General features: G+C 43.4%; 1 protein-coding gene across 1 annotated transcript in view; it reads right to left on the bottom strand.

Annotated features, from left to right (window-relative positions):
• Positions 1-25031, bottom strand: part of NKTR (natural killer cell triggering receptor) — a 70841-nt gene extending 45810 nt beyond the window's left edge. The window contains exons 1-5 of the mRNA XM_045004943.1: positions 24993-25031; positions 20269-20363; positions 6354-6428; positions 2666-2773; positions 1126-1170 (exon numbers count right to left, since the gene is read on the bottom strand). Coding sequence (XP_044860878.1) covers positions 1126-1170; positions 2666-2773; positions 6354-6428; positions 20269-20326 — 286 coding nt within the window. The 5' untranslated portion in view covers positions 20327-20363; positions 24993-25031. The remainder of the gene's footprint in view (positions 1-1125; positions 1171-2665; positions 2774-6353; positions 6429-20268; positions 20364-24992) is intronic.
• Between the last annotated feature and the right edge of the window lie 705 nt (positions 25032-25736).

The following is a 25736-nucleotide window of genomic DNA, read 5'->3' as shown; positions in this document are numbered from 1 at the left end:
CACAGACAAAATCATATTAGACTAAAGGCTGTATCATTAATGTTTAAAAGTGCAGACAAATATACAGTACCAGATTTTTAGCACTTACCAATCCAAGTGTATTCTTTAGAAACAAGAGCTGAATTTTTAAAGTAGGGATCTGTTCATATAGCTGCTTATGATTTACAGCTGTAATATTCTGACATCTAACTATGCTTCCTTATAACATAGTAAAGAAACTTCACAGCATGCACCTAACTACAAAGAATTGCTCACAGCACACAATACATGAAACACCCAACAGCTTATGTACAGGCTTGTGTCAAGACTGGAATAGCACAATAATTTCCCATTTTTTACATTTAAAAATTATACTGTACCTTGCCTCCTAAAAGCACTGATTACCATTACAAACTCTCAGACCTCTCTCTTTCCAAAAAAGCTTTAGAAAGAAGGTGAATGGTGTACATTTATCTACTCTATGCAAGCAAATAAATAACTTGCACGGAGTATAAATACAGCCACATATTTTTAGAAACCAACAGTAAATATACAAACCTCAGAGGGAAAAAATGGACAGTATTTTTAAAGAAACAAGAACTATTTTGAACTGGGAATAATTCCAAGTATTTATTCTCCAAATAATTAATTTTCCCTCAAAAAAGTTAGATACAGAATTCTCCATGTCTCCAAGCAATACAGATATCCATCCACAAACTGATACATTATCAGTTGTCCACATATTTACTAGGGAGGGTGCAAGGGAACAGAGTTTGAATTTGTGTTACTGAGCTTGTGTCTCTTACCTTTTCATTTTGCAAAAGACCACATTCTCTATAAACAAAAGAATATGTTGACAGTTTTAGGCAGGAAGATAGGAGTTTTCATGAATAAAGTTGCCTAACCTCCATGCTGAAAGTCATGTTTAACCAGTAAAGTTAGCCTTAATTAATTTTGTCAGTTAACATTAAATATCTCAATAAATGTATCTGAAATCCATGCATATAAAAATAACTGTCATGCAACATTAGTTTCATGCAAAAGGTGACCTATAAGTAGACCTTTCCACATTAAATATCTTGGGAATCAAAACTTCTTTTATCTCAGAAATGAAGCAAAAGACCATAAAGACATATTAGCCCTTACCTTTAAAATATCCACCATAAATAGATTCACCTCCTTTTCCATTACCTATGTAGTAAAAGCATGCATTAAACCTTATCAGAAGATTTTAAGTTTGCTTTATAAACAAACAATTTTAGAATAGTAAGTGACAAATTATTTTCAAAAGGTACTATTTGTAAATAATATGAACTAAAGGGATACACTCAAGTATCAAATATCCAACATTTAGATTTTGTACAAAAGTTTTCTAAAGTCTAACATGAAAAGTTTCTTTTAATTTCATGAAATATTTTTGTTTGGCTTTAAATATGCCCCTATGGAGTCTGCAGCTCAGACCTTTGCAGCAGTGATGTAGTTCACAGTCCAGTAAAGCTTGCCCTGGGGAAGGAGGGAACTGGAAAAACTCAAGTGAAGCTCCAAAGCAGTGGTGGGCAACGTGTGGCCTGTCAGGGTTATCCGCTGGTGGGCTGCGAGACAGTTTGTTTACACTGACCACCACGGACATGGCCGCCTGCAGCTCCCAGTGGCCATGCCTGCGGATGGTCAATGTAAAACTGTCTCGCGGCCCGCCAGCGGATTACCCTGCTGGGCCGCGTGCGGCCCGTGGGCCGCAGGTTGCACACCACTGCTCCAAAGGCTACTCCTCTCCCTTAGCACATATTGATCTGCAATCAGGAGGAAACAGGAAAAAGTAGCAGCAGGTATCAGAGAAGAGAGCTAACAAACAAGGTTGACAGCTTTCCATGCCCACAGAAATCCAGCTGTGGCTCAGATGCCATAGAAGTGAAAAAGTTGCTACCAGTTCTTTCAAAGCAACCCCACCCTATATCTGTCCCCTAGCTTCTTTGTTGGTACAACGTACCTGCAGAGGCAGCCTTTTACCAGTTGAGAGAGTTCAATCTGCAAGGCCAGTAAGAGTGCAGCGGTAAAGAAAAATCCACTTTGGGGAGGGCAAACATTTTAGGGAAGGGCTGAGGGAGGGACACTAAGTTCTGTGTATATTGGGGGAAAAGAAGCAGAACAAGTCCTTGACGCTTTGAATTTGCATTTGGAGGCTCATCCAATAAGTATTTTCAATGCACTCATCACCATTGTACTTATTCACATAGTTACATCCCTTTAATGCAGTATTGTACCAGCACAAAAGAATCAGAGTTAATATTACTAGCATTGCCCACACTGTGTAAAATGCAACAAGGAAAAGATTTAAAGTAAATTAGACTTAAGGTGTTTTCTTCAAACAACAAAAGATAGTGTTAGCAACTCAGGCAAGGAAATCTGTGTTTTAAAACTATATATTTTTAACATCTAACAAGAACATTTTAGAACCTCAGTATCAAAAAATACCTAAGGGGATTCTTATGGTATTCCAAAGACTCCGCAATGCAATTCTAAATGCAATCTTAATTATAATATACAAGAATGAAAAATAATGTAATATTTGGCTTTAATATCTACAAAGTATAAGCACATTTAAGGAATTTTCTGGCAGTAATTTTAACTTTGTAAATTAGAACTGCAATTAAATCTCTTAGCACAGAGAAAAAAATTTCTGTTTTACCTTCACTGAAGTCTCCACCCTGAATCATGAAGTTTTTAACCACACGATGGAAAGTAGAGCCTTTGTAACACAGCTTTTTTCTAGTTGTTTTTCCAATTCCTTTTTCACCTGGTAAAAGGAAACATAAAAAATAAAAAAGTTAAATTACTGCCCAAACCCCTAAGCAGGGATATATTTTTTCTGGGAAACTCGGAGTTTAAGAGAAGCCATCAAAACGGGAAATGTAAGACAGCCTCATACAGATAAGGAAAAAGGGATGAAGCCCCAGATACTATGACAATGCAGACAGCATCTGGTCACAGCAAAGACAGTGCACCAAAAAGAGTATTTTAAGGAGGCTGACCCAGGAGGACAGCAGCAATGAGCACTGCTGCAGACAGGAACTATCTCCAGAGAGGTCAGAACTGCCTTTGTAATGAAGAAAGGCAGGATAGGCAAAGCAGCTACAGAAGGCAGTTCAAGCAAGTACTGCTGCATTGGGCCCCTGCTGTAAAATGCTGCCTCCTGCCAGCACCCTGCAAAACCACAACAGGGCAGGGAAAACTCTCCTCTTGGGGCTCAAGGACCCATGGGAAAGAAATTGTAGGATGAATCCAGCTATAGTCTGAAGCCTGAACAGCAGCTTCAGAAAGCAGGGACCCATGGACACTGATGTCAAACTGCTTTCTGCGGTTCTTTCTGAACATTCTCTTCATGTGCAGATTCCCTGTTTGCTCCAGTTCCCTCCCAACTGCCTTCCTCATGGTCTCCAACCCCCTAATCTCCTAACATAATCCCAAAGAATTTAAACACCAAACAAAAAAATTGCAGACAAATATGATGATAGTAGCCATTGTATTGCTCACTCTCCTTGTATATTTTATCTGTTTTCACTTACTCTTTGTCTGTCTTGTTTGGTCTCACTATAAGATATTCGAGGGAGGGACTGCCCCTTATTCTCTTTGTACAGTGTCTAGCATAATGGGTCCCTATTCTCAGTTAGCCCCAATGCACTACCATAGTAAACATGATGATGATGATGATTTAAATAAATAAAATAATAACAACAACAGGAACTGGAGGGAGAAATATATGGGGCATCACTATGGATGGCTCAAAAAATTAAAGTTTTAAAGCTGTTATCGGTTCCCCACCGGGCCATAGGCTGGAAGAATGAACCCAACAGGAACAGCGATGGGTATTTTTGAAGAAAACAATTTTCTCAGAGGAAAACTATTCTAATCCATGGTTTATTGTAAAAGATTAGAGTATAATCATGCCCTACCAAAGGCAAAAAAAAGTGTGAAAAGTAATGGACAAATATTAAAATTAAAGGCCGTGTTCCAATTTCCCCACCACCTTTGGATAGGTGATTTTGGTCCTCCTCTAAGGCATTTAACACTTCTAGGTAACTGGCATTTCTGGAGGAAGTGCTAACCTCGAATATTAACAACAATGCTGGAGTTTCCCTATTGAGCAAAGTGTTCCCTAGTGTGCAAAGATGTCCCACTGAGGGAAAAAACCTGGTCAACAGAGTAGGTGTGCATGGTTAGGGGTCAACTCCATGCTCTGAAATGAATTTACCTAATGGAAGCAAGTAAGTCTTCAAAAAGACACTATGTCTCTAGTTAACTAATCAGCTGTCTATTTAAATCCAAAACAAAAAAGAAAGGCAACTGAATCCAATTGTGTTAATGAAAAGTTCTACACTGTTGGCCAAATGAATACTTTTCTTGGTTTAAAAAAAAAGGGCAGTTAAGTGCACAGTAATCAGAAAAGCAGAAGAAGAGATGATAAAATGCTAGAGGATTGCACACTTTACTGCTTACGTAGGACAAGCTGCACACCCAATTAGACAGCAGCATATGACACTGCTTTCCTGTGATATGTATATGCATTGGGAGGGGGCACCAGAGAGATTCCTCTGTCTGCAGCACCAAATGGATACACTGGGCCTGATTTTCTTTTCACAGCAGTTGAAATTGGGCTTTCATTGACTTTGGTCAAAATCAACAGGGTTATGCCCACTGATGCCTAGAACATTCCCTAATATTTCAAAATTGATCTGCTGTGCAGCACCACAACCCTTCAGGCCATGTCATTGCTAAGGAGTCAGCAGAACTGTATGCAACAGGCAGGTGGTGGGAGGGGCAGGAACACAGTCTCTATCCCTGAACCCCAATGCCCTACCCTTAACCTTGTAGATCTCCACCCCATGAGAACCTCAAAGCACTTTATAGGGCTGAGGAAATTCACCTTCCTGCGCCCTTAGGCCAAGAGGAGAGAAAGGAAATTAAGTGTCATTACAGTCAGTTCCTGACACTTTCACCCCCTCATGCTCCCCCATGTCCCCACTACCCAGACTTGTAACCTCCATGTTGCCTTTTACTCTCACATACATTCCCACCCCAAACATCCTGGCTGCCACTGAATAATCTTTGTTCTCCATCACAAACACAATCCCAACAAATCCTGACAGTTCTGCTTATGTAGGCCAAGCTGTATACCCAACAAGAAAGAGCAGCCTATTAAGCTGCTGCCAGTGATGTGTGTACAAAAGAAGCAGGGAGTGAAAGAGATTTCTGTCTGCAGCACCATATGGGCATTCTGTGGGCCTGACTAGTGGAAATCAGGCTTTTCCACTTTTCACCAAACTCAAGAGTTCTGCCCATTAATGCCTACAACATTCACTGAAATTTTAGAATCGATTGGATGCGGTGTTCAAAAGTCATCACATCATATACACAGAAGAACATGCCCCAGAGCTGAGTCCAGGGTCTCACTTTACTTAGCCAATAGGCCGTATAGATAAGCATACTGTTAGCAAGGAAAATACCTGATAGTTAATGATAAAACACTGTCTTAAAATCTTCTTAGTAGGTTTATGTATTTAAATACACCTCTACCTCAATATAATGCTGTCCTTGGGAGCCAAAAAATCTTACCGCATTATAGGTGAAACCGTGTTATATTGAACTTGCTTTGATCCACCGGAGTGTGCAGCCCCGCCCCCCAGGAGCACTGCTTTACCGCGTTATATCCAAATTCGTGTTATATAGAGTGGCGTTATATCGAGATAGCAGTGTATGTGAAAAAATATCTCTATTTCACACAGTTGGATAAGATTTTAGAATACGCCTTATGTCAATTGCTCCACTCAAGTTAGCTTTTAAACCCTTAAAAGCTGGAGCAGGAATATATGCAGTCTCAACTAAACAATGAGTTACTGAAAATGAGTAATTCATCTATGCTGCCACCCCCACCATAACATAAATGTGGGTAATTGCTACATTGCGAGTGCTCTGATCTCCATTTTCAGCTGTCAAACCCATGCATAACTTTCTATAGTGCCCAATCCATTCTCTGGTACCAAACCCTCACAATCTTTTATTCCCCTAACGAGCACCAGGCAATAACCCCCCTGCAATCCCCCCTTACCATCCTAGTATTCTGAATGTCCTTGAAATTTCTAAAAACATACTTGTTCCACAAAACCTACCAGCTATAATATCCACTCACCCCTGTTTGTTCTCTGTATGGTATGCATTTAGATTCTTAAATTTTGGGGGCTGGAATTGTGCTCTTTGTTCATGGTATTCTGCACATTACACACTACCAAACCAATTATGGTGCTGTTGCTAATACTAAGAAAAATCTGTAATGATAATTAACAATAAATGATTGATAATAATGGGAAAAAATTACTTACCTGAACATAAGCAAAGAAAGTTTTTGCAAGTCTTTGGACATACATCTGAGAACAGCTGAAACATAATTCGACCAACTGGAAGAAAATATAAGTATATGCTGTTACAAAGTATATGGTGTTCACTTTGCCAATTTTTTGTCATTATAAACAAGCAAGCATGATTTTTATTTACCATTTCACTGAAAATGTATTTTAAGAAGTAGACTGAGAACTGAGCAAGTTCTGAAAATGTAGTATTAAAATAAGTGGTTGGAAAGAGAACAGTGACAGGAACAATTTACCTGAAATTAAAATTAAATAACTTCACCATATCTAATTTATGAAACATCCTAATCACTTAATAGTGGCTTGAAATTAAAAAATAAAGGTCAAATTATACCTACAATAAATATTTTATCTTGTCTATAACAACTGTTTTGAAACAAGTCACTTAAATTGCTTTATGCCTTAGATAAATATTTTGAGTATCACAGGAGCAATGGGAATTTTTTTTTAAGGTAGCATCCTTTGTACAAGGATAGAGACATTTGAAGCTGTAAAAGTTATATATATATATATTTCATTATCACCTAGAGGCCTCAGCTAGATCGGGGCCCCACTGCATGAACTGTTGTACAGCTATAAATCACAATCTCTGGCCCAAAAAACTGAGTGCAACACCTGTCTAGCTGCTTTGAGACAGCTTTTCTCTTTATGCAAAGAGAGCTGCACAACTTCCATTAACAATAATGGAAGAATCATGGAAACAGTAGGGCTGGAAGAGACCTCGAGAGGTTATGTAGTCCAGAGTTTCTCAACAACCGGTCTGTGGAGCAGCACCGGTACATGGAAGCCTCCTTGCCAGTCTCAGATTTCTCCAACACAGTTTAGGAAGGCAGCAAGCTGGTTTCTGGTATCAAAAAGGTTGAGAAACACCAATCTAGTCCATCCCCTTGTTCAGGCAAAGGACAGTCACACGTATTCTTAGAATTAGGGCTCAGAAGAAGTGGTAACTTATGGTGCTTTATAACATTACTTTATCTAGGCACACATTAATATGTTCAAAGGCACAAAAAGTTTTTTAAAAGAAGTTTTCATATTTCGTTTTGTATATTCCAAGCTACCTGAAACTGCATTTTATAAACCAAAGAGCATAAATAATGTTTGTAGAACAGTGTAGTGAAACGTACAATTTGCAAAACAAAATTTGCTTGATAGACTTCTTATAGCTTGTGAAATAAAAACCACAAAAACTAAATCACTGTCAAATATTATACAGATCTTTGTGATAACCTATTAAAGAGTACCCTCTAGTGGTATAAAACATCAACACTGACCATAAAAGCAGCAAAAGATTGTATTGCTCCAAGTTTGCTGAAAAGCTACTATGGAATTAGTTCTACTGTCCTGCCATGAAAAAAGTCTCTTGAAATTGAGACTGAAATTATTCTATGTTGTGGCATCTAGGAATATTTTCAGATAACTTCCTTTCTAAGAAATTCAGCAAGTTTTAATTCTGATTCTCTAAAAATATATGTAATTGTCAGAATGTCTTCCCAATAATTTACTGGTTTGGAAAGTCAGGAGATTCTCTACCTTAGTGTGGGCACAAAGGTTCATCCAGGACAGACTGGCAGGCCTCACCTCCCTCCCTTCTCCCACCAGCAGTCAAGGAAGAGAGGAGGGGGGTGGGAAAAGGATGAGCTCATACTTCAGCAGAATTTTCCCCCCATTTGCTTGAAGTTCCCTCCACAGGACCAGAAGCTGCTCCTAAACCTCATTAAGCGCCTTTTTAGTATTAACCCTAGCTAGAATGTATCTAGCAATTTTTATTAACATTAGTTAATAAACCATTTTGCTTAGTTAAGAACACTGTAAAAGTCTTATATGTAACATTTACTGGTTAGTTTAATCTTAACCATCATTATGCAGTTCTTATTTTTAATTCCACATCCTTCATGAGAACTGTCTCCCTTTCCCCATCATGACAAAGACTAAGGAGATGTGTAAAATAATTTGTTTAACACATTAAACTGTGGAACTCATTATCACAGGACACCACTGAGGTCAAGAGTTTAAATGGATTTGAACAAAAAAAATCAATGTCCAATAGTTACATTTGATAGTATAATAAAATATTGATAGAAGAGATAAATGTTATGACAAATACTTCCTATGGAGGTAAATTATTCCATAATTGTCCACAACAGCATTTTTTCCATCTTGAATTATCTGGTACTGACCACTGTTAGAAACAAGATACTGGACTAGATGGACCATCGGTCTGATGTGGTGTGGGAATTCTATGAATATTAGAACTCAAAATTGAGAATTTATAACAGAAGAGACTACTCATCCTCATAGTACCACTGGAATATGTGTTAATGAATAAGCAAAGGCAAGGTGTGTGTCTTAAGCCCCACCCTTCTCAAGGAGTTTGGCTCCTAAATCCAGGCTGCAGGGAAATGCCTCCCTCTGCTGGGGATTGTCAGCTGCAAAATCTGTCTTGGAGTTAGGTGCCTGTGCAGTTCTGAGAAGGAGGAGCTCCTTCATAACTCTTATCCCAGTGGTTAGGGTACTCACTTGGGATGTGGGACATCCCTGGTTTAAGCCCCCTTCAGCTGAGACACACCTTCACCACAGTGGATAAATAATTTAAAAAATCATTGGGCCAAAGAGAGTGTGAGCAAGCACAAACATGAGAATGACTCTGTAGTCTGGTGGCTTGAGACTCACCTGGGAAGTGGGACACCCAGGATCAAGTCCTCCTGATCCACTGGCTTTTTAATTTATCCACAGCAGAACAGCTTCAACAAGAGAGACTGAGGGATCACCCACAACAAAATATTCCATATCTAGTGGCTAGACCACTCACCTGACAGGTGACAGATCCCAGTTCAAATCCCTTCTCCACCTCAGACAGAGGGGAAATTGAACCAGGAGTCTCCCACATCCCAAGTGTGTACCCTAACCACTGGACTAAAAGTTCTCCCCACTCCCTCTGTATGCTTTGTAGAAATTCACCTATGAGGGTGTGATCTGGTAAGCGTACTCTGAGTGAGTTAGGCATTCCACCACCTATCTTCCCCTAGTTCTTGCATCATGCTGGGGCTTAGGTGTCTGGATGCCTAGAATGAAGCTGCAGTGTACATATCCAGAGGCAGAAACATAGGCGACTAGGGAAAGTCTACTGCAAAAATGTATACGCTGAGCAATTTTAGGTACCTACACGGTTTGGCAGCAGCTGAGCAGGGGTTTTGTGAATCCCAAAGGAGCCTGAGTGTGGGATTTAGACACCTAACTCCTTTTGTGAAGGGAGCCCTGGGAGTCATACAGACATAGGTGAGTGTGCTCATAATACATCTTTTCTATGTCAAAGGATAAGCTTGACCTAACACAATGTACAGTTGACAATGAAAAAGGCTCTCCTTCACATAAGCTATGCTCCTATTTAGATAAGGCAGGATGAATATATACCTTACTTTGATTGTGCATCATGCGGTTTGGCATACATCTAGGTATTCATCAGGGGGCGGATGGGGGTCCTCACACTTATCTGTCTGATAATGTATCAAGTTGCACGGGTTTTATCACTTGTCAATTGGAAAAAAAGAGTCCTCACCAATGCAGGCAAGTAAGTGAGTCAGACAAGGATCTTACAGCAACCTTCACAGCTAGGACAATACACATAAATGCACATACAATTATTGGTATGAATTTAACATGCGAAAATTGTATGTGAAATCTGTTTGAAAGCCAATAACCATAGGTTTTATCTTTCTCTCTCCCTGAGGGCTTGGCTACACTTACAGTTTGCAGCGCTGGTAGTTTGCAGCGCTGGTCATCCAGCTGTGTAGGAGCAGCGCTGGTGTGTGGCCACACTCACAGCTACCAGCGCTGGTGTGTGGCCACATTTGCAGCATTTCCAGCGCTGTTGGGAGTGATGCATTATGGGCAGCTATCCCAGCATTCAAGTGGCCGCAACGTGCTTTTCAAAAGAGGGGGGTGGAGTGGGGTCTAGTGTGACAGGGAGCGGGGGGAAAGAGAGAGTGGATTTTTGGAGCCAACACTGTGTGTTAGCTTCCTGACTTGAAAAATCAGAACATTTTTCCGACCCCTTAGTCTTAACTCTTAATTGCAAACAGCATGTAGGCAACACGACTCCCCGCTGTTTCCCTGCCTGCCTGTTTACAGCCAAGTACAGATGATCACAGCAAACAGGAGCTGTGTTTGTTTTTTAGATAGCAGCAGCAACGGAGGAGCTCCACAGAGCTCGTTCACAACAGGGAGGAGGATCTCATTTGATTGTTCACAGATTGATCACAGCAAACAGGAGCTGATAAGCAGCTCCGGTAGAAAGGAGCGAAACGGAGCTCCTCCGGAGGTTCACAACAAAACAAAGAGAGGCTGCATAACAAAACAAAGGGAGTAATTTAGTTTAAAGCATTCTGGGATATCTCCTTATTCCCTGGAGGCCAATAAAAGCGCTGGTGTGTGTCCACACTTGATGAGCAGCGCTGGATCACCAGCGCTGCAATCGCTACACCCCAACCTGGCCAGGTGTACAGCCAGCGCTGCAGCCAGGGAGTTGCAGCGCTGGATGTGCCTTGCAGGTGTGGACAGTTACTAATTGCAGCGCTGGAAAGCCTCTACCAGCGCTGCAACTTGCAAGTGTAGCCAAGCCCTGAGACAGGAAGGAACCCATTTTAAACCTAGAGTCCACAGCCATATACAAGGCGCTCTCTCTCGCAAAGTAGGTAAGAAAAAATTTAGTGCCCTCAATTTTCCTAGGCCTATCAACTTTCTCAAGTGCTCCCTCCTCCTTTCTCACTGAATTGACACCCCAAAAATGTATTTAACTTCTCTTCCTGTTATAAAGATTAGATCATCCAATTAGAGAAGAAAAAACATACCATATGACTTTGGTGACTAACCACTGAGCTTGAAGAGCAAATTCTGGATATTGAAAGATTATTTACTATGAACAGTTTATGAACAACATATAAAACCTATCTGAACAAGTAAAAATAAGTTAGCTAAATATGAACTGTTTACAAATAAATCTGCAATGAATATTTCAGCCAGCTTTAGTTAAGTGGTCCTTCAGAGCTTTCACTTTCACAGGATACCTACAGCACACTGAGGGTCGGTTTCCATCACTAGGGCTCTTAGGTGCTATAGTGATACAAATACGTAAGAAAGAATGTTGAGGATGTAGCTGCTTTTTTCTCCTGGTGAACTCCCTCATCCAATCTGAGCTGCAAATCTCCCTGTTACCCACCTTTCAAAACCTTCTTGGACCAAACAAGAGTACTGGGAAAATTACAGCACACTCATACTACCATTAATAGGAGGCTCATAATGAAGTATAGGTTCCTAATGTCCAGACAGTGACATACAACCTCTGCAGCATTGAGTGTGTAATAATGGCAGCCTGCCAGAAGCCTGACGACCACACACAATTTGAACCCAAGTTTAAATTATTTAATAAAAACAGATGCATGATCACATCTCTCTCAGAGTTTGAAATTCATGGGAATAAAAGTTTAACCAAAACAAAAATTTTAAATTGCAATACAAGTGAAAGGGAGGCTACTTTTCTTTTTACACAATAAGAAATTCTATTAAGAGAAATGAATAGGTTTGTTATTTAAATTATTTGTTAAAAAAACTTGTGTCTCCCTCTGGTCAGGCATTCAAGGGAAAAGAGTCTTATCAAAGCAACACTTGAATAATTATTCTTTTCCCCCTTTCTTGCCCTGCAGTCTCTGAAGCAACCTAAAGCCCCACAAAAACTTCTTCCTTCCACAGCACTAACCCCGTCCCAATAAATGTGTCTGTCTTCTATGCTGCCATAAATATAAATTTATTTGAATACTACCTGAAGGTGATTAGGACTATAAAAAATTACTCTTTTTCTGAATAACTGAATAAATTAGGTGGGAGACTACAGTAATCAATCTTCTCCAAGCCCTAGTTTCTGCTTAAACCTCTGATTAATTTGGTGCCTTGTAGCCCTGAGGATTAATCTGTTGGTCTGTATAAATGTCTCTCTTATGAATTTAAGTATTTGATGTAATAAGCTTACAGATTTATATTAAGAATAAGTTTGGCTGAAATGCAAGAAACATACATCCTGTATGACACTAAGGCAACTTCAGCACATTTTGGGACCCTTATTCAGAAAAGTGATAATAAGACAAAATACCTACGCAGATGTCTGGAGACCTTTAACTGAACCAATAACAGTAAAGGGTGGAAAAAGGGGATTTTTGCCCACAAATCTAACAAGTACAGTACAAATGCATACATACCTGTCATTCATACGCACATACATGTTAGCCTATGAGGCAAATGTACCCTAACATTTCCGTGGGGGAAAGATGAAATTTGGGCATAGGAGGAAGGATTTCCGACTAATGCTCTATAAAAAGGTGAGACAATTCACCATTAAACAGGCGATACACCCATCTATCTGCTCCTGTCTACTCTTCATCGCCTCCACCCTCATCTACGTATCGATGCTACCCATCTACGAAGGCTATTAACTATTAATAGGCCGTAGTATTATTTCTTTTCAAAACTGTAAGTGAAAAGGGATTCAATCTCTCTTATATTTCATTTTAGTTAAAGCATATAGCATATATAAAGTTAAATTAGAACGCAAACAATCTTAAAGTAACTTCCTCTGCCAAAGGTGTGAAAAATGCCCAAGCTGCTGCTGCACCACAGAGTGTGAGTATCAATTAAGTCTGCAGCTTATAAGAGATATATTTATGATAATACACTGTTAAAGAACTGTGATATTTGTAACTTTGTAATCCTGAACTGTTTTACCATTTGCTTACCATTTCATTAATTTTAATAAAAAGGTCTTTATAACTATATTTGTCTCAGTGTAAGCTCCTGTCATAACCCCAAAGTTCCTTTTATAAACTCTGTGAAGCCTAATTCAGGACAAACTTTATCTTCTGATCAAACATATTGGCGAGCCAAACCCATACTCATTAATATCCAATAATTATTATTAATATTATTGATTAAAAATTAATTAATAAAATTGTATTAAGTGGATAAATTACATCAACACTACTAACATACCCCAAATCAGGTTACAGCCTTCAGTTTGCTGTGTTCCTAAATACAATTTGCTTTAGGCTTCATTTCAAATCTCTATGGTCTTTCACTAAACACTAACAGTAAGCATAGCTCTATATAAAACAGTGAAAGATATTGTGCTTGCCCCAAAGATTTATCAAGTCGGCTCACAAAGGAGACCGCCCCATCCCATCCCTTTCATACTATACTATGAGTGAGGGAATAAATGAAAAGAAAAAACATGGGAGAGAGACTGAGAGGAGAGAGAGCATTAATAAGGAAAGTTCAGTAGAATTTAAGGGAGAGGGCAAATAAGACTAGCAAATACAGTATGTTTTCTGGAGGATGAAGGGATGGTGGTCATAAGTATTAAGTCTGGGCTTATTCAGCTTTAAATTCACCACTCAAGAGGAAAAATAAATCAGAGGAAACATTGCTCTGCCCTGCCATATAAGTTACTGAAACCTGTGAGTGAATAAAACAAAAAACAACACACACACACACACACTCCTATCCAGAGCTTTACAAACCTTTGACATGTTTAAAATACAATCCAGAACACCACAATGTTAAATGGAGTTATTCAACTATGCATGTGCTGGTATACCAGACTATTTGGGAAAACAGGTACTGCAACTAGTCTGTCCCTATAAATACATATTTTGCATTATTTAAGAAGTGTTTTTCCATGACATTTGCAAAAAAGGTAAAAAGCATACCAAGAACAAATACACTACATTATTAATAGCTCTCTGCACTACTGTCATATGCAAAGTTCTCACACTTGCTTATATTTCCAATTTATTTTGCAATTAGTGCTGGAAAAAAACAAACCACACCAACCATAAATAAAAAGAAATACATACCAGAGAAAAATAGGACATACCTATTTGTAAAGAGCCATACTATCTATCTATCTATGAGATCAAGACCCTCCCCCCAATGTACTGTGTATTATAATAGATCTAATTGTAAAAAGAATGAGGAGTACTTGTGGCACCTTAGAGACTAACAAATTTATTTGGGCATAAGCTACATTTGCGCTACATTGATGATATCTTCATCATCTGGACCCATGCAAAAGAAGCCGTTGAGGAATTTCACCAACAATTTTGATCCCACCATCAACTTCAGCCTGGATCAGTCCACACAAGAGATCCACTTCCGGGACACTACAGTGCTAACAAGCAATGGTCACATAAACATCACCCTATACCGGAAACCTACTGACCGCTGTACTTACCTACATGCCTCCAAGCTTTCATCCAGATCACATCACATGATCCATTGTCCGCAGCCAAGCTCTAAGATAAAACCGCATTTGCTCCAATCCCTCAGACAGAGACAAACACCTACAAGATCTCTATCAAGCATTCTTAAAACTACAATACCCACCTGCTGAAGTGAACAAACAGACTGAAAGAGCCAGAAGAATGCCACTAGCCATCACCTTCATCCCCCAACTAAAACCTCTCCAGCACATCATCATGGATCTATAACCTATCCTGAAGGACGATCCCTCACTCTCACAGATCTTGGGAGACAGGCCAGTCCTTGCTTACAGATAGCCCCCCAACCTGAAGCAAATACTCACCAGCAACCACACAACAAAAACACTAACTCAGGAACCTATCCTTGCAACAAAGCCCGTTGCCAACTCTGTCCACATATCTATTCAAGGGACACCATCATAGGACCTAGTCATATCAGCCACACCATCAGAGGCTCGTTCACCTGCACATATACCAATATGATATATGCCACCATGTGCCAGCAATGCCCCTCTGCCATGTACATTGGCCAAACCGGACAGTCTCTATGTAAAAGAATAAATGGACACAAATCAGACGTCAAGAATTATAACATTCAAAAACCAGTCAGAGAACATTTCAGCCTCCCTGGTCACTCAATTACAGACCTAAAAGTCGCAATTCTTCAACAATTTTTTTTCAAAAACAGACTCCAACGAGAAACTGCAGAACTTGGAATTAATTTGCAAACTGGACACCATTAAATTAGTCTTAAATAAGGACAGGGATTGGATGGGTCATTACATAAAATAAAAACTATTTCCCCATGCTAATTCCCCCCCTACTGTTACTCATGCCTTCCTGTCAACTGTTTGAAATGGGCCATCCTGATTATCACTACACAAGTTTTTTCCCCCTGCTGATAATACCCCACCTTAATTGATTAGTCTGGTTAGAGTTGGTATGACAGCACCCATTTTTTTATGTTCCTACTATATTTTCCACTGCATGCATCTGATGAAGTGGGCTTTAGCACATGAAACCTTATGCCCAAATAAATTTGTTAGTCTAAGGTGCCACAAGTACTCATTCTTTTTGCTGATACAGACTAAACACGGCTACCACTCTGAGATCTAATTGTGTGGCAGAGCCCTCCACTCAAATTCTGTCTCCACCACACTGCCTTCCAGACCAATCAATACACTATCCTTTATTTTTATATTAAACTCAATTTTTATTTTATACTGTTCCCATATCTTAAATTGCTGCAGATATCATGACAATAAGTAACTGCCTTGTAGTATATGTCAGGGGAAAGCTGAAGGTTTTGGATGTGTGGATAGGTTGGGGCTTTGGGCACCCAGGAAAGTATGGGAAGTTATTATAGGTTTTAGTACCCAGAAGACAACCAAGACTTCTGGTACTACGCAAAGGATGATTCTCATCTTACCCTCCCTGTTTTCAGCGAAGGCAGAGATCACTTTAAAATGTCTATGTATGTTTGTGGGTAGGGGGTGATTTCTTGCTCTCCACCACAGCAACCTTTGACAATAATTAGTTGTGTCACTACACCCTGCTCCAACCTCTCTGCTATATCCAATAATTATGAATAAGCACACTAGCCTGATATTTTTCTAAAATAATCCACAGCTAACTGGATAATTTTGACGTTTAAGCAGTCATCAGATTTCTGAATTAATACCTCACTGATATGAGAAAGGCAGGGCAGTGCACATCTCTGAGGGCCATTGTTTCAAGCCATCTGCAGATTCAGGCAGACATCACTGTATAGTTTATATTTAATTCAGATTTTGAATGTAATCAAAAGGAGTACAGAATAAATAGGTACTGGATTTCTAAGGGTGACAGGTATTACAAATAAATGCAATATTTATCAAATCTCAAATAATAGCCCATAACAGTCTCACAAAACCAATACTGCAATGTTTGGATCTTCACTGCTAGAAAGCACTAGTCTTTTCATTTTTATAAGGGTGTAGCATATAGTTAAATGGTTGAGAGAGACAACAGATCCTGCATCTTGGCAGGAGGTTAGACTAGATGACCTTTTTGGTCCCTTCTAACCCTATGGTTCTATGGCTTAGCTTTCATTTTAAAATAAGGTTAACATTCTGAAGTACAATTAGGTGATAAATTCAAAAAGAATTATTATGTACCAATATATGGTGCTGCATAATCACATTATATATCATTCCTGATCTTAATGTTAGCACAATTTGTAAATCAGCATGGTTGGCATTTGCACAGGAAAACATTAATCAATCGCAATAAATACAGCAGAGCTTTAAAATTGTTGTGAGGATCATTCAACTTTAAAGATGGAACAAGTTACATCATACCACACAAAGAATGTGTCAAACATCTGAGTTGAAAGAGAATGGATTAATATCCAACCTTCCTCTATTTGCACCAGCAATATAAGGTAATCTCTAAGAGAGGGGCAGCAGTTTAGGCCTCCCTTAGCTTGTCAGCCACTGAAGACACATTGGCAGTCTACCTCCTCTTGTGGATGCAAACACATGGCTGAGGAAGGGGCCAGAAAGCAAACAAGAGACAGGTGGAGTTGGGAGCAGAAGACTGAACAAGGTAGGGGAGATTAGGGGAAGGAATCAAAAACAAAACACCTAGGATGAGGTCTAAAATAAAATCCCAGGATAGGAGAAATGAAGAGGGAAGAGTACTGAGAATCAATAAGCAAAGTTTTTGGGTGGAAATTGCATCGTGTTTCTTTCTATTGCAAATCCATTTAACTAACGCATTTAGACTGGAAACCAAAGATGCAGAATTGTAACCTTCCCCCCACAATCTATTTCTGAGTTTGATTTTTTGAATGCTCCCATCCTATGACAAGAGTGGATTTAAAGTCGTGGAGAATTGTGACTTTTGTATTACAGCCGAAGCTCTGTTTTTTATTTCTGTTCAGAAAAGAGTGTAGAAAATGTAAAGTAGTGTGAACTTCTAACAATACAGCTATGAATTATGTTGCAGTGAGCTTATTCTTGTAACAAGCTATTGAAAACAGTTAATCTTTGCTCCTGAAGATTTTATAGAAGAGTAAAAGCAAGCAAAATGGCTTCAATATACACCTGAAAATGGCAGAAATTTGGAAGTATAAACAGAGAAACTTTTATTTCAGTGATACTTCTAAACTTAAAGGCTTTCAGGGAAATGGTGAGATAGAAAATGAAAGTAAAAGGAGCCATCGCCCTTTAAAATGTTTATTTTTGGGTGTGTGTTGCGGCAGTGAACAGTAGTAACACAACATTTAAACAGCACTTTAAAAGTTCAAAGAGCTTTACAACATTAATCCTCATAACAGTGAAGTAGACACAAATACTACCACTTTACAGATCAGGAAATTGAGACAGACAGTGAAGACTATGCAGTAACTCACAAAGCATAACAGGGACTAGAACTCAGGCCTGGTCTACACTAGGGGGTGGGATCGATGTAAGATACACAACTTCAGCTAAGGGAAGAACGTAGCTAAAGTCGAAGTATCTTATTTCGACTTACCTCCCGTCCTCATGGCGCGGGATCGACGGCTGCGGCTCCCTCTGTCGACTCCGCTACCACCGCTCGCCCTAGTGGAGTTTCGGAGTCGACGGGAGTGCGTTCGGGGATCGATATACCACGTCTAGATGAGACGCGATATATTGATCCCCGATAAACCGATTCGGCGGGTAGTGTAGACATACCCTCAGACCTCCCAATACTGGCAGACTATACTGCTTCCCATAGGGAACTATGAGCTAGGTATGGAAGAGATGTTTTAGACCAGGGGTTGGCAACCTTTCAGAAGTGCTGTGCCGAGTCTCCATTTATTCACTCTAATTTAAGGTTTTGCTTGCCAGTAATACATTTTAACATTTTAGAAGGTCTCTTTCTATAAGTCTATAATATATAACTAAACTATTGTTGTATGTAAAGTAATTAAGGTTTTTTAAATGTTTAAGAAGCTTCATTTAAAATTAAATTAAAATGCAGAGCCCCCAGACCAGTGGCCAGGACCTGGGCAGTGAGAGTGCCACTGAAAATCAGCTCGCGTGCCACCTTCGGCACCTGTGCCATAGGTTACCTTGTAGGGATATTAAAGAAGGTTTATATTGAACATGGTTTATATGAAAAATGAACATGGTTTATATGAAAAATGATTTATTGTTAAAAATAACTTATTGTTAATTGATGCCTCATAACTAAAGGTTTATGTTAAAAGTACATTTGTGATTCTAACCTGCAAGCCACCAGCTGTGTCTGTGTGAAGCCTGCTCAAAGAAATACTTTGTATAAAACTTGTTAAACATTAATTAACTCTAAGTAAGCCAAAACAGTAGCTGTTATAGTGTATAGATAGAGACCCCCACCCTCTGTAAGTTTTCATCTCACTTTATCTTTGATTGTTAAAAGACAGGGAGTTTTAACATAAATTGGTAACACCCCAAAAAGCAAAGAGACAGTGAAATAGATGTGATTAAGATAGAGAATGTATGTGACTGAATGGTTAGGGAGTTACCAGTCTGAAGAATTCAGTGTTGGCTGAAGAAGGTGTCAAGTGGGATCAACCAGATGACCCACCACACCTCAAAGGAAGGAAAAACAAAACACCTATTAACATGGAGCCAGCCATCTGCTGATTGATTTAGCAACAGCAAAATGAAGCAACTCCTATCAACTAACATAGGGAAAAATCCCTATAAAACTGGACTCTAAAGAATAAGGACTTTGAGTCTATGGTTCTGATACCAACCTCCAAGAGCATCAGATGCATCTGACACAGACTCGGCTCCATCCTCATGACCAAGGTACCTGGCCAGTAACTTGGCATGAGCAACATCTAGGCTGGTAACTATAACATCTATACAGAACCTGAATGAATGATTGTGTGGATGAATATGTGTGTGTGTGTGTATAAGGAATAAGTAGTAATGGAAACAAGTAGGAAAACATTGTCTTTTGTTTTGTTATGGTATTTACAATAAATGTGGCATCTTTGCCTTATCCCTCTTAATAAGATCCTGCTGGTTTTTTTTTATTATATTGGTACAACAACCTACCCCTGTTTTAGACCATCCACTAATGGCACTTACTTATAAGTGTTAAGTGCCTTTAAGAACTGTAACAAATAAAGCTCCATCATCCTGCAGAATCCCATCATCAGTTCTATCCATTTTCTATAGTTTGTTTTGTTTGTACAAACAATCTTGAAGATACAAATATAGCATCATATGTGTTTTGTTGTATTAATTTCAGCTGGTTAGAACTTATACCATACAGCCCTTTTCACCTTCAAAGTACTGAGCATTTATTAACCCTACCAAACCCCTGTAGGGAAAAACCTGGTTAAAGAAAAATTCCACAGTACTATGAAAGACATTCTAAACACAACATCAAATTGCAAAGAATATTAAACTACTAGAAATATTAAGTATCTTATGTACAGTTGATCAAACCCAAAAGAAAAATGCTGATTGCCTAAATCAGTGGTAAGAGCCTATCCACTATCTAAAGCAGAAAACTGAGCAAACACAAATAAATAAATAGTTGTCATGCACAGCCCCAAATCTTACCTGGTTCCCGATTTATTTCTATATCAAAGAAGCACTGAGGCCGGTCCTGTGCCCCCATGGCAGCAGGGAGCTCCAGCCCGTCTCCTCCTCGCCACCTTGACACAGAAGAGAACAGAATAAACCAGGAGACATGCAGCACATCTTGAGATCCCGCCCCAGTGAGGGATTCTATCCTATTCTAGTCAAGTCCTTGTATTACAGTCCCCAAACTGAGCCAGTGCTCCGTCCCATTCCAAGAAGGGATGGAAACAATGACACTGTATCATTTCCAATCCTGGAAACAACAGCACCCCACATCTCCCATCCTCCAAAAGCAGCCAATAATGACTCATGCTTTAACGAGATGAGACAAAATGAAATAAAGATTTATTATTAGTCGTAATGATGAGAATCTCTCACTGATAAGTAGGGAGCGAAGTGGGCCCTTGCCCTTACCCACCCCAGGGAACTGGAATGGAAGATCAGACTTCTTTCTGATCACTCAAAATTCGGAGGAGCAAAGAATGTCAACTCCTGTCCCCAATCATTCAGAGTTGAGGGCAGGTTTGGGAAACCTGCTCCACTTTGGTACAAATATTACAAAAGATGGGTGAGAATTCTGCTTACTTCCCCTTCCTCAGGAATTTGGGGTGGGGAAAACAAGGAATCTGGGTACGTGGGGATGCTAAGTCTTTCCCTGCTGCTTCCCCTACTGGGTGTGTGTGGGGTTAAGATCTTTCCCTATCCCCCCACTTTTTTGGTGAATTTGGAGGGAGAGATCAACTCTGGAGGGAGAGATCCTGCTGCCGCCTTTTGGGGAAATTTGGGAAGGAGTTAAGATCATTCCCTGCTGCCCCCCCCTTTGGGCAATTTGGGGGTGAATGCGTGAGGAGGTTAAGATCCTTCCCTGCTGCCCCCCACTCTGTAGGAGCTAGGATGGGGAGTTAGCTCCCTTCCACACACACCTTTTAGGGGAATTTGAGAGGAGTGAGCCCCCTGCCTTGCTGCCCCCCCTTATAGGAACGTGTGTGGGGCTTGGGGAATACACTGCCCCACTTGGGAATGTGTCATTGAAGAGTTGGAGAAGTCCTTTCCTGCTGCCTCCCCCTTACAGGAATGCAGGGATGTGCACAAGGGAGGGAGGGAAGAAGGGGCAGGCCCCCACCCCAATAATCATCAGCGGCACAGAACTTCTCTAGCCCCGCAGCTGCGGTGGCAGCCTGGGCTGCTGGGAGGAGAGCAAGCACCTCCCGGAGCGAGGGGGCACAGCGGAGAGAAAAGCAAGCTCCTATCTACGGAGTGGGGGGGCAGCAGGGGAGGGAAGAGTGAGCTCCTGCTGGAGACAGGTCCACAGAAAGGGGTCAAAGGTAAATTTCTCTGCATGCCCCTGCAGGAAGGTGGGGGTGAGGACCCCACCAACTGCCTCAGTTTTGGCTGAAATGGTGTCATTGCCTCATTGGGAATTTGGGGTGACCCCATAGAAACTAGTAGGTGTCCCTCCCTTCTTCCCCCAACTGGGCAGAATTAGCAGTCACTGCATCCTTCCCTGGCAGCTCCTGCACTTTATTCCCATTCCCCCCTATGAAGAGCTAGTGCTCCAGCCACTAGCCCCAAATATCATTAACTGGCTGACTTACCCCCCTCTCCTCCTTTCACCTCCGACTCCTGTGTCCCCCCACTACTCCACTCCCCCTCTCTTCTCATCACAGGCACTGTGCTCACCACCACACCCTGCACCTCTACCCAGGAGGGAGGTGCCTGGGCCCTCCTCTCCATCCTCCATGAGCACACCAGGAGAGGAGAGAGCAGATTCCAACTGTAATCCTGTGAGAACGCACACCTCATGTTTTCCACCCTCACCATGATGTGGCAGTAAAAGGGCAGGGGTAATAAATGGAAACTGCTGGTACAGGTTTCAAATCAACACTCCCCCATTCACACACACTGCCCCCTCTAGTGCCCCCGCATGCTCCCCCTGGCATGGGTTCATTCTCCTCATGTACAAACACCCCCTCTTCCGTGCTGTCCCACCTATCATTCAAGGTCAGCGTCTCCCCGACTACACAAGCCCCACCCTTCCCCCAGCAGGCTGGACCTCTCCCACACCAAGAAGGGACAAAACCAATCACTCTGTCTCACTGCCAACCCAGGCACAGCAACACCCTCCTCTGCCCCACAGCAATGACTAGTGTTGTACCCAGAGGAGACACAGCATCAGAAAGGTTTACTATTCTGAACAGTAAAGAGCACCTCTCCCTGGCAGATGGGGGCAGGAGGGCCCTCTAACCCACCCCAGTGAATTAGAAGTGGGGAGCAGACACCATTTAGATCACTGGGAACTGGGGGAAAACAAAGAACCTAGACTCCTGCCCCCACATCAGTGGCAGTAGGAGGCAAGTTTGGGGATTCTGCTCCCACTTTGGTAAAGGCACTGTAGAGGAAGAGCGAGGGCTCTGCTTGCCGACCCCTCCTCCTCCTCCCTTAGGAATTGGGGGTGGGGGGGGAGCAAGGGATCTGGGTTTCTGGGGAAGGTTATGCTTCTTCCTTGCTGCCCCTTTTGTGGGATTTAAATATGTTGGGAGTTAATATCTTCCCCTGCTTCCTCTCTCCTCATTTAGAACAATTTGGGTGGTGGTAGGGGGGGATGCAGCAGAGTCCTTGACGGTTCCTTACTGAGGAAACCTGACCATACCCAGTTATCTACAGGCGTGGTCACACCAGCCCCACTTCCCCATTATTCACAAGGGGGTTTGGGGATTCCCTTTGTTAGCCTCCTTAATGCTCTCTCCTGCTGGGGGAATCAAAATGGAAGTCACAAACACCCCACACTTTTGGGTATACTCTCTCCCTGAGGTCTCAGAAGAAGGGAGGTGGTGAGTCTACAGTGCTGCCAACAACCCAGTCCCTTAAGTTATGGGTTTGCATAAATCGCTCTGGCTCAGTCTCTGTGGCAAGCTCAGCCTATCTGTTTTACCCTGGGAGTGCGCTGTACTCTTCTCAGGGTCACAGATAAGATCTCCTGCCTAAGACTTCCCTCTGCACAGCCAGCAACCGCTCCTGCAGTGTGATGCTTAAGGGCGATCTTGCTCCTCCCCGCCCCCACTGCAATTTCCCCCATTTCATGCATGATTGACAAGGCCAGAGGGGGTGGGGCTGGACCTACAAAAGTCTCTCTGGCCTATTCCTCAACCCTAGGGACTCCACCCCTTCACAAGGGGGTTAAGATAATTTCTAGCTGCCCCTACATTGTGGGAGTTGGACGGAGAGTCAGGACTCCTCTCCCCGCACCCTTCAGGGGAATTTAGGAAGCAGGGAGTGCCTTATTGCCCCTCCCCTTATAGGAACACATATGGAGCTAGGGGAAGACACTACCTCCTGTGGGAATGGGGGGCGGGGTGGTGTCTTTTTCCTAATACCTCTTCCATAGAGGAAGGTGGGGGTGAGAACCCCACCCTCCCTCTGTGTGGTGACTGGAGGGGTGACCCCCACTAGGAATTAGGGAAGGACCTATGGGAACTAATAGGCCTTCCCCCCCCCTTGAGAACTAGGAGGTGACCCTGTGTGAACGAATAGCCCCTCCCCCGGGAAAAAGGGAATGACCCCGTGGGAACCAGCTGGCTGGCTGGCGCGCCCCCTCATCATCACAGGCATCGCGCTCGCCCTGCCGGTGAGGCGCGCGCCCCCGCGAGAACGGATTCCACGCTGTAATCCCGCGAGAAGACGCCCGTCTCGCGTTTGCCGCCCTGCCCGTGATGTGGCAGGAGGAGGGCCGGGGTAATGAAGGGAGGTGGCCGGGGTCGCTTTCTCCTGAGCAGCGCCCCCTCCACACACGCTCTGCCCCCGAGCCTCCCCCGGGGCTCGCTCTCCTCCCGTACAAATACCCGGCCGGACATGGCTCCAAGGCAGCGCCCCCTGCCCCCCCCCCGGCCGGGCCCCTCCCACCCCAAGGAGGGACGGAAGCAACCAGTGTCCCAGCGGCTCCCCCCCGGCAAGGGCTAGTGCTGTACCCCGAGGGGCTCCCGAGGTTTATTGTGAACCAGAACGAGCCCCTTTCCCTGGCGAGTAGGGGGAGGGCGGAGGCCATTGCTGAGCCCCGGCCCGCCGGGGGGGGGGCAGACACCGCTCGGCCAATGGGAACTGGGGGGAGCGAAGACCCTGGACTCCTGCCCCCAGATCACTGGGAGCCGGGGGCAGGTTGGGGGCTGCTGCTCCCACTCTGGTGCAGACATTGTGGAGGACGAGCGAGGGCTCCGGCTGCTTTCCCCGGGAACTCGGGATGGGGGGGGGAGAGGGGGGTTGCTCGTGGCCTACTGCCCCCCGCTTTGGGAAGTCTGGGTGGGGGGGGGGGGGTTAAGCTCTTTCCCTGCTGCTCCCTCGGGGGGGGGGGATCAGAAGCAGACCCTTTCCTGCTGCCTCCGCTTTGGGGGCGCCCGGCTGGAGCCAGGACCCCTGCTCACACCCCTGGGGGGAGCGAGCCCCTGCCTAGCTGCCCACCCCCCGGTAGGAACATGTGTGGAGCCGGAGAAGACACCGCCCCCTCTAGTAAGGGGGGGAGGCACTTTCCTGCTGCCTCCCGCTTACAAGCGGGGGGGGGTGAGGACCCCCCCCTCAGTGGTGACTAGAAGGGTGACCCCGTGGGAACTAACAGGCCTCCTCAGCCCCACCAGCAATTAGGGGGTGACCCCGTGGGAACGAGTCGGTCTCCCCTCCCCACTGCGGGAGATTAGCAGCAGCTGCGTCCTTACCTGGCAGCTCCTTCGCTTTGTTTCCCTTCCCCGGTTCCTCCCCCCGTGTGAGGAGCTACAGCCGGAGCCACCGGCCCCAAACGTCAATAACGGGCTGACTCGACTCCCCTCCCCTCTCTCGCGCGTCCCCGCCACCTCCCCTCGTCACGGGCGCGGCGCTCGCCACCGCGCCTTGCCGGCGCACGCGCCCAGGGCCGGAGGAAAGCTCGCGCTTTGCCCCCTGGGCCCCGCCCCCCTCGCGCGCGGGCGCGCGCGCCTCAGCCCAACGGTCGCTCCCGCTCCGGTCAGGGGGCGAGCGCAGTACAGGGGGTGCCTGGGGGAGGTTACACAAGTGTCCCTGCCCCGCTGCACGCCCGTAGCCCTTCCTCGTGCCCCACGTCCTCCCCTGGCCTGGGCTCGTTCTCCTCACGTACAAACACAGCCCCTTCTTTCCACCCCCGCCCTTGGGGCGAATTGGGGGGTGGGGGGTTATGATCTTATGATGCTTCTCTGCTGCCCCCCCCCTTGGGGAAATGTGGATGGGGGGGGGAGTTTCATCCCTGTTGTCCCTCCTCGGTGGGAGCTAGGACGGAGAGTCGGGATCCTTCCACACACCCATTATGGCCATTTGTGGGGAGTGATCACCCTGCCCTGCTGCCCCCCTTAGGGGAAGGTGCAGGGTGTGGTCCCACCCTCCCCCTCGTTGGTGGCTGGCAGGGTGCGTCACCCGCACTGGAGACTTGGGGGTCCTTTTGGGAACTGGCA

The sequence above is a fragment of the Mauremys mutica genome, chromosome 2 (assembly GCF_020497125.1).
Source record: "Mauremys mutica isolate MM-2020 ecotype Southern chromosome 2, ASM2049712v1, whole genome shotgun sequence".
Taxonomy (NCBI): domain Eukaryota; kingdom Metazoa; phylum Chordata; order Testudines; family Geoemydidae; genus Mauremys; species Mauremys mutica.
Note: the sequence above shows the minus strand (reverse complement) of the source record. Positions and strands in the feature narration are given on the sequence as shown.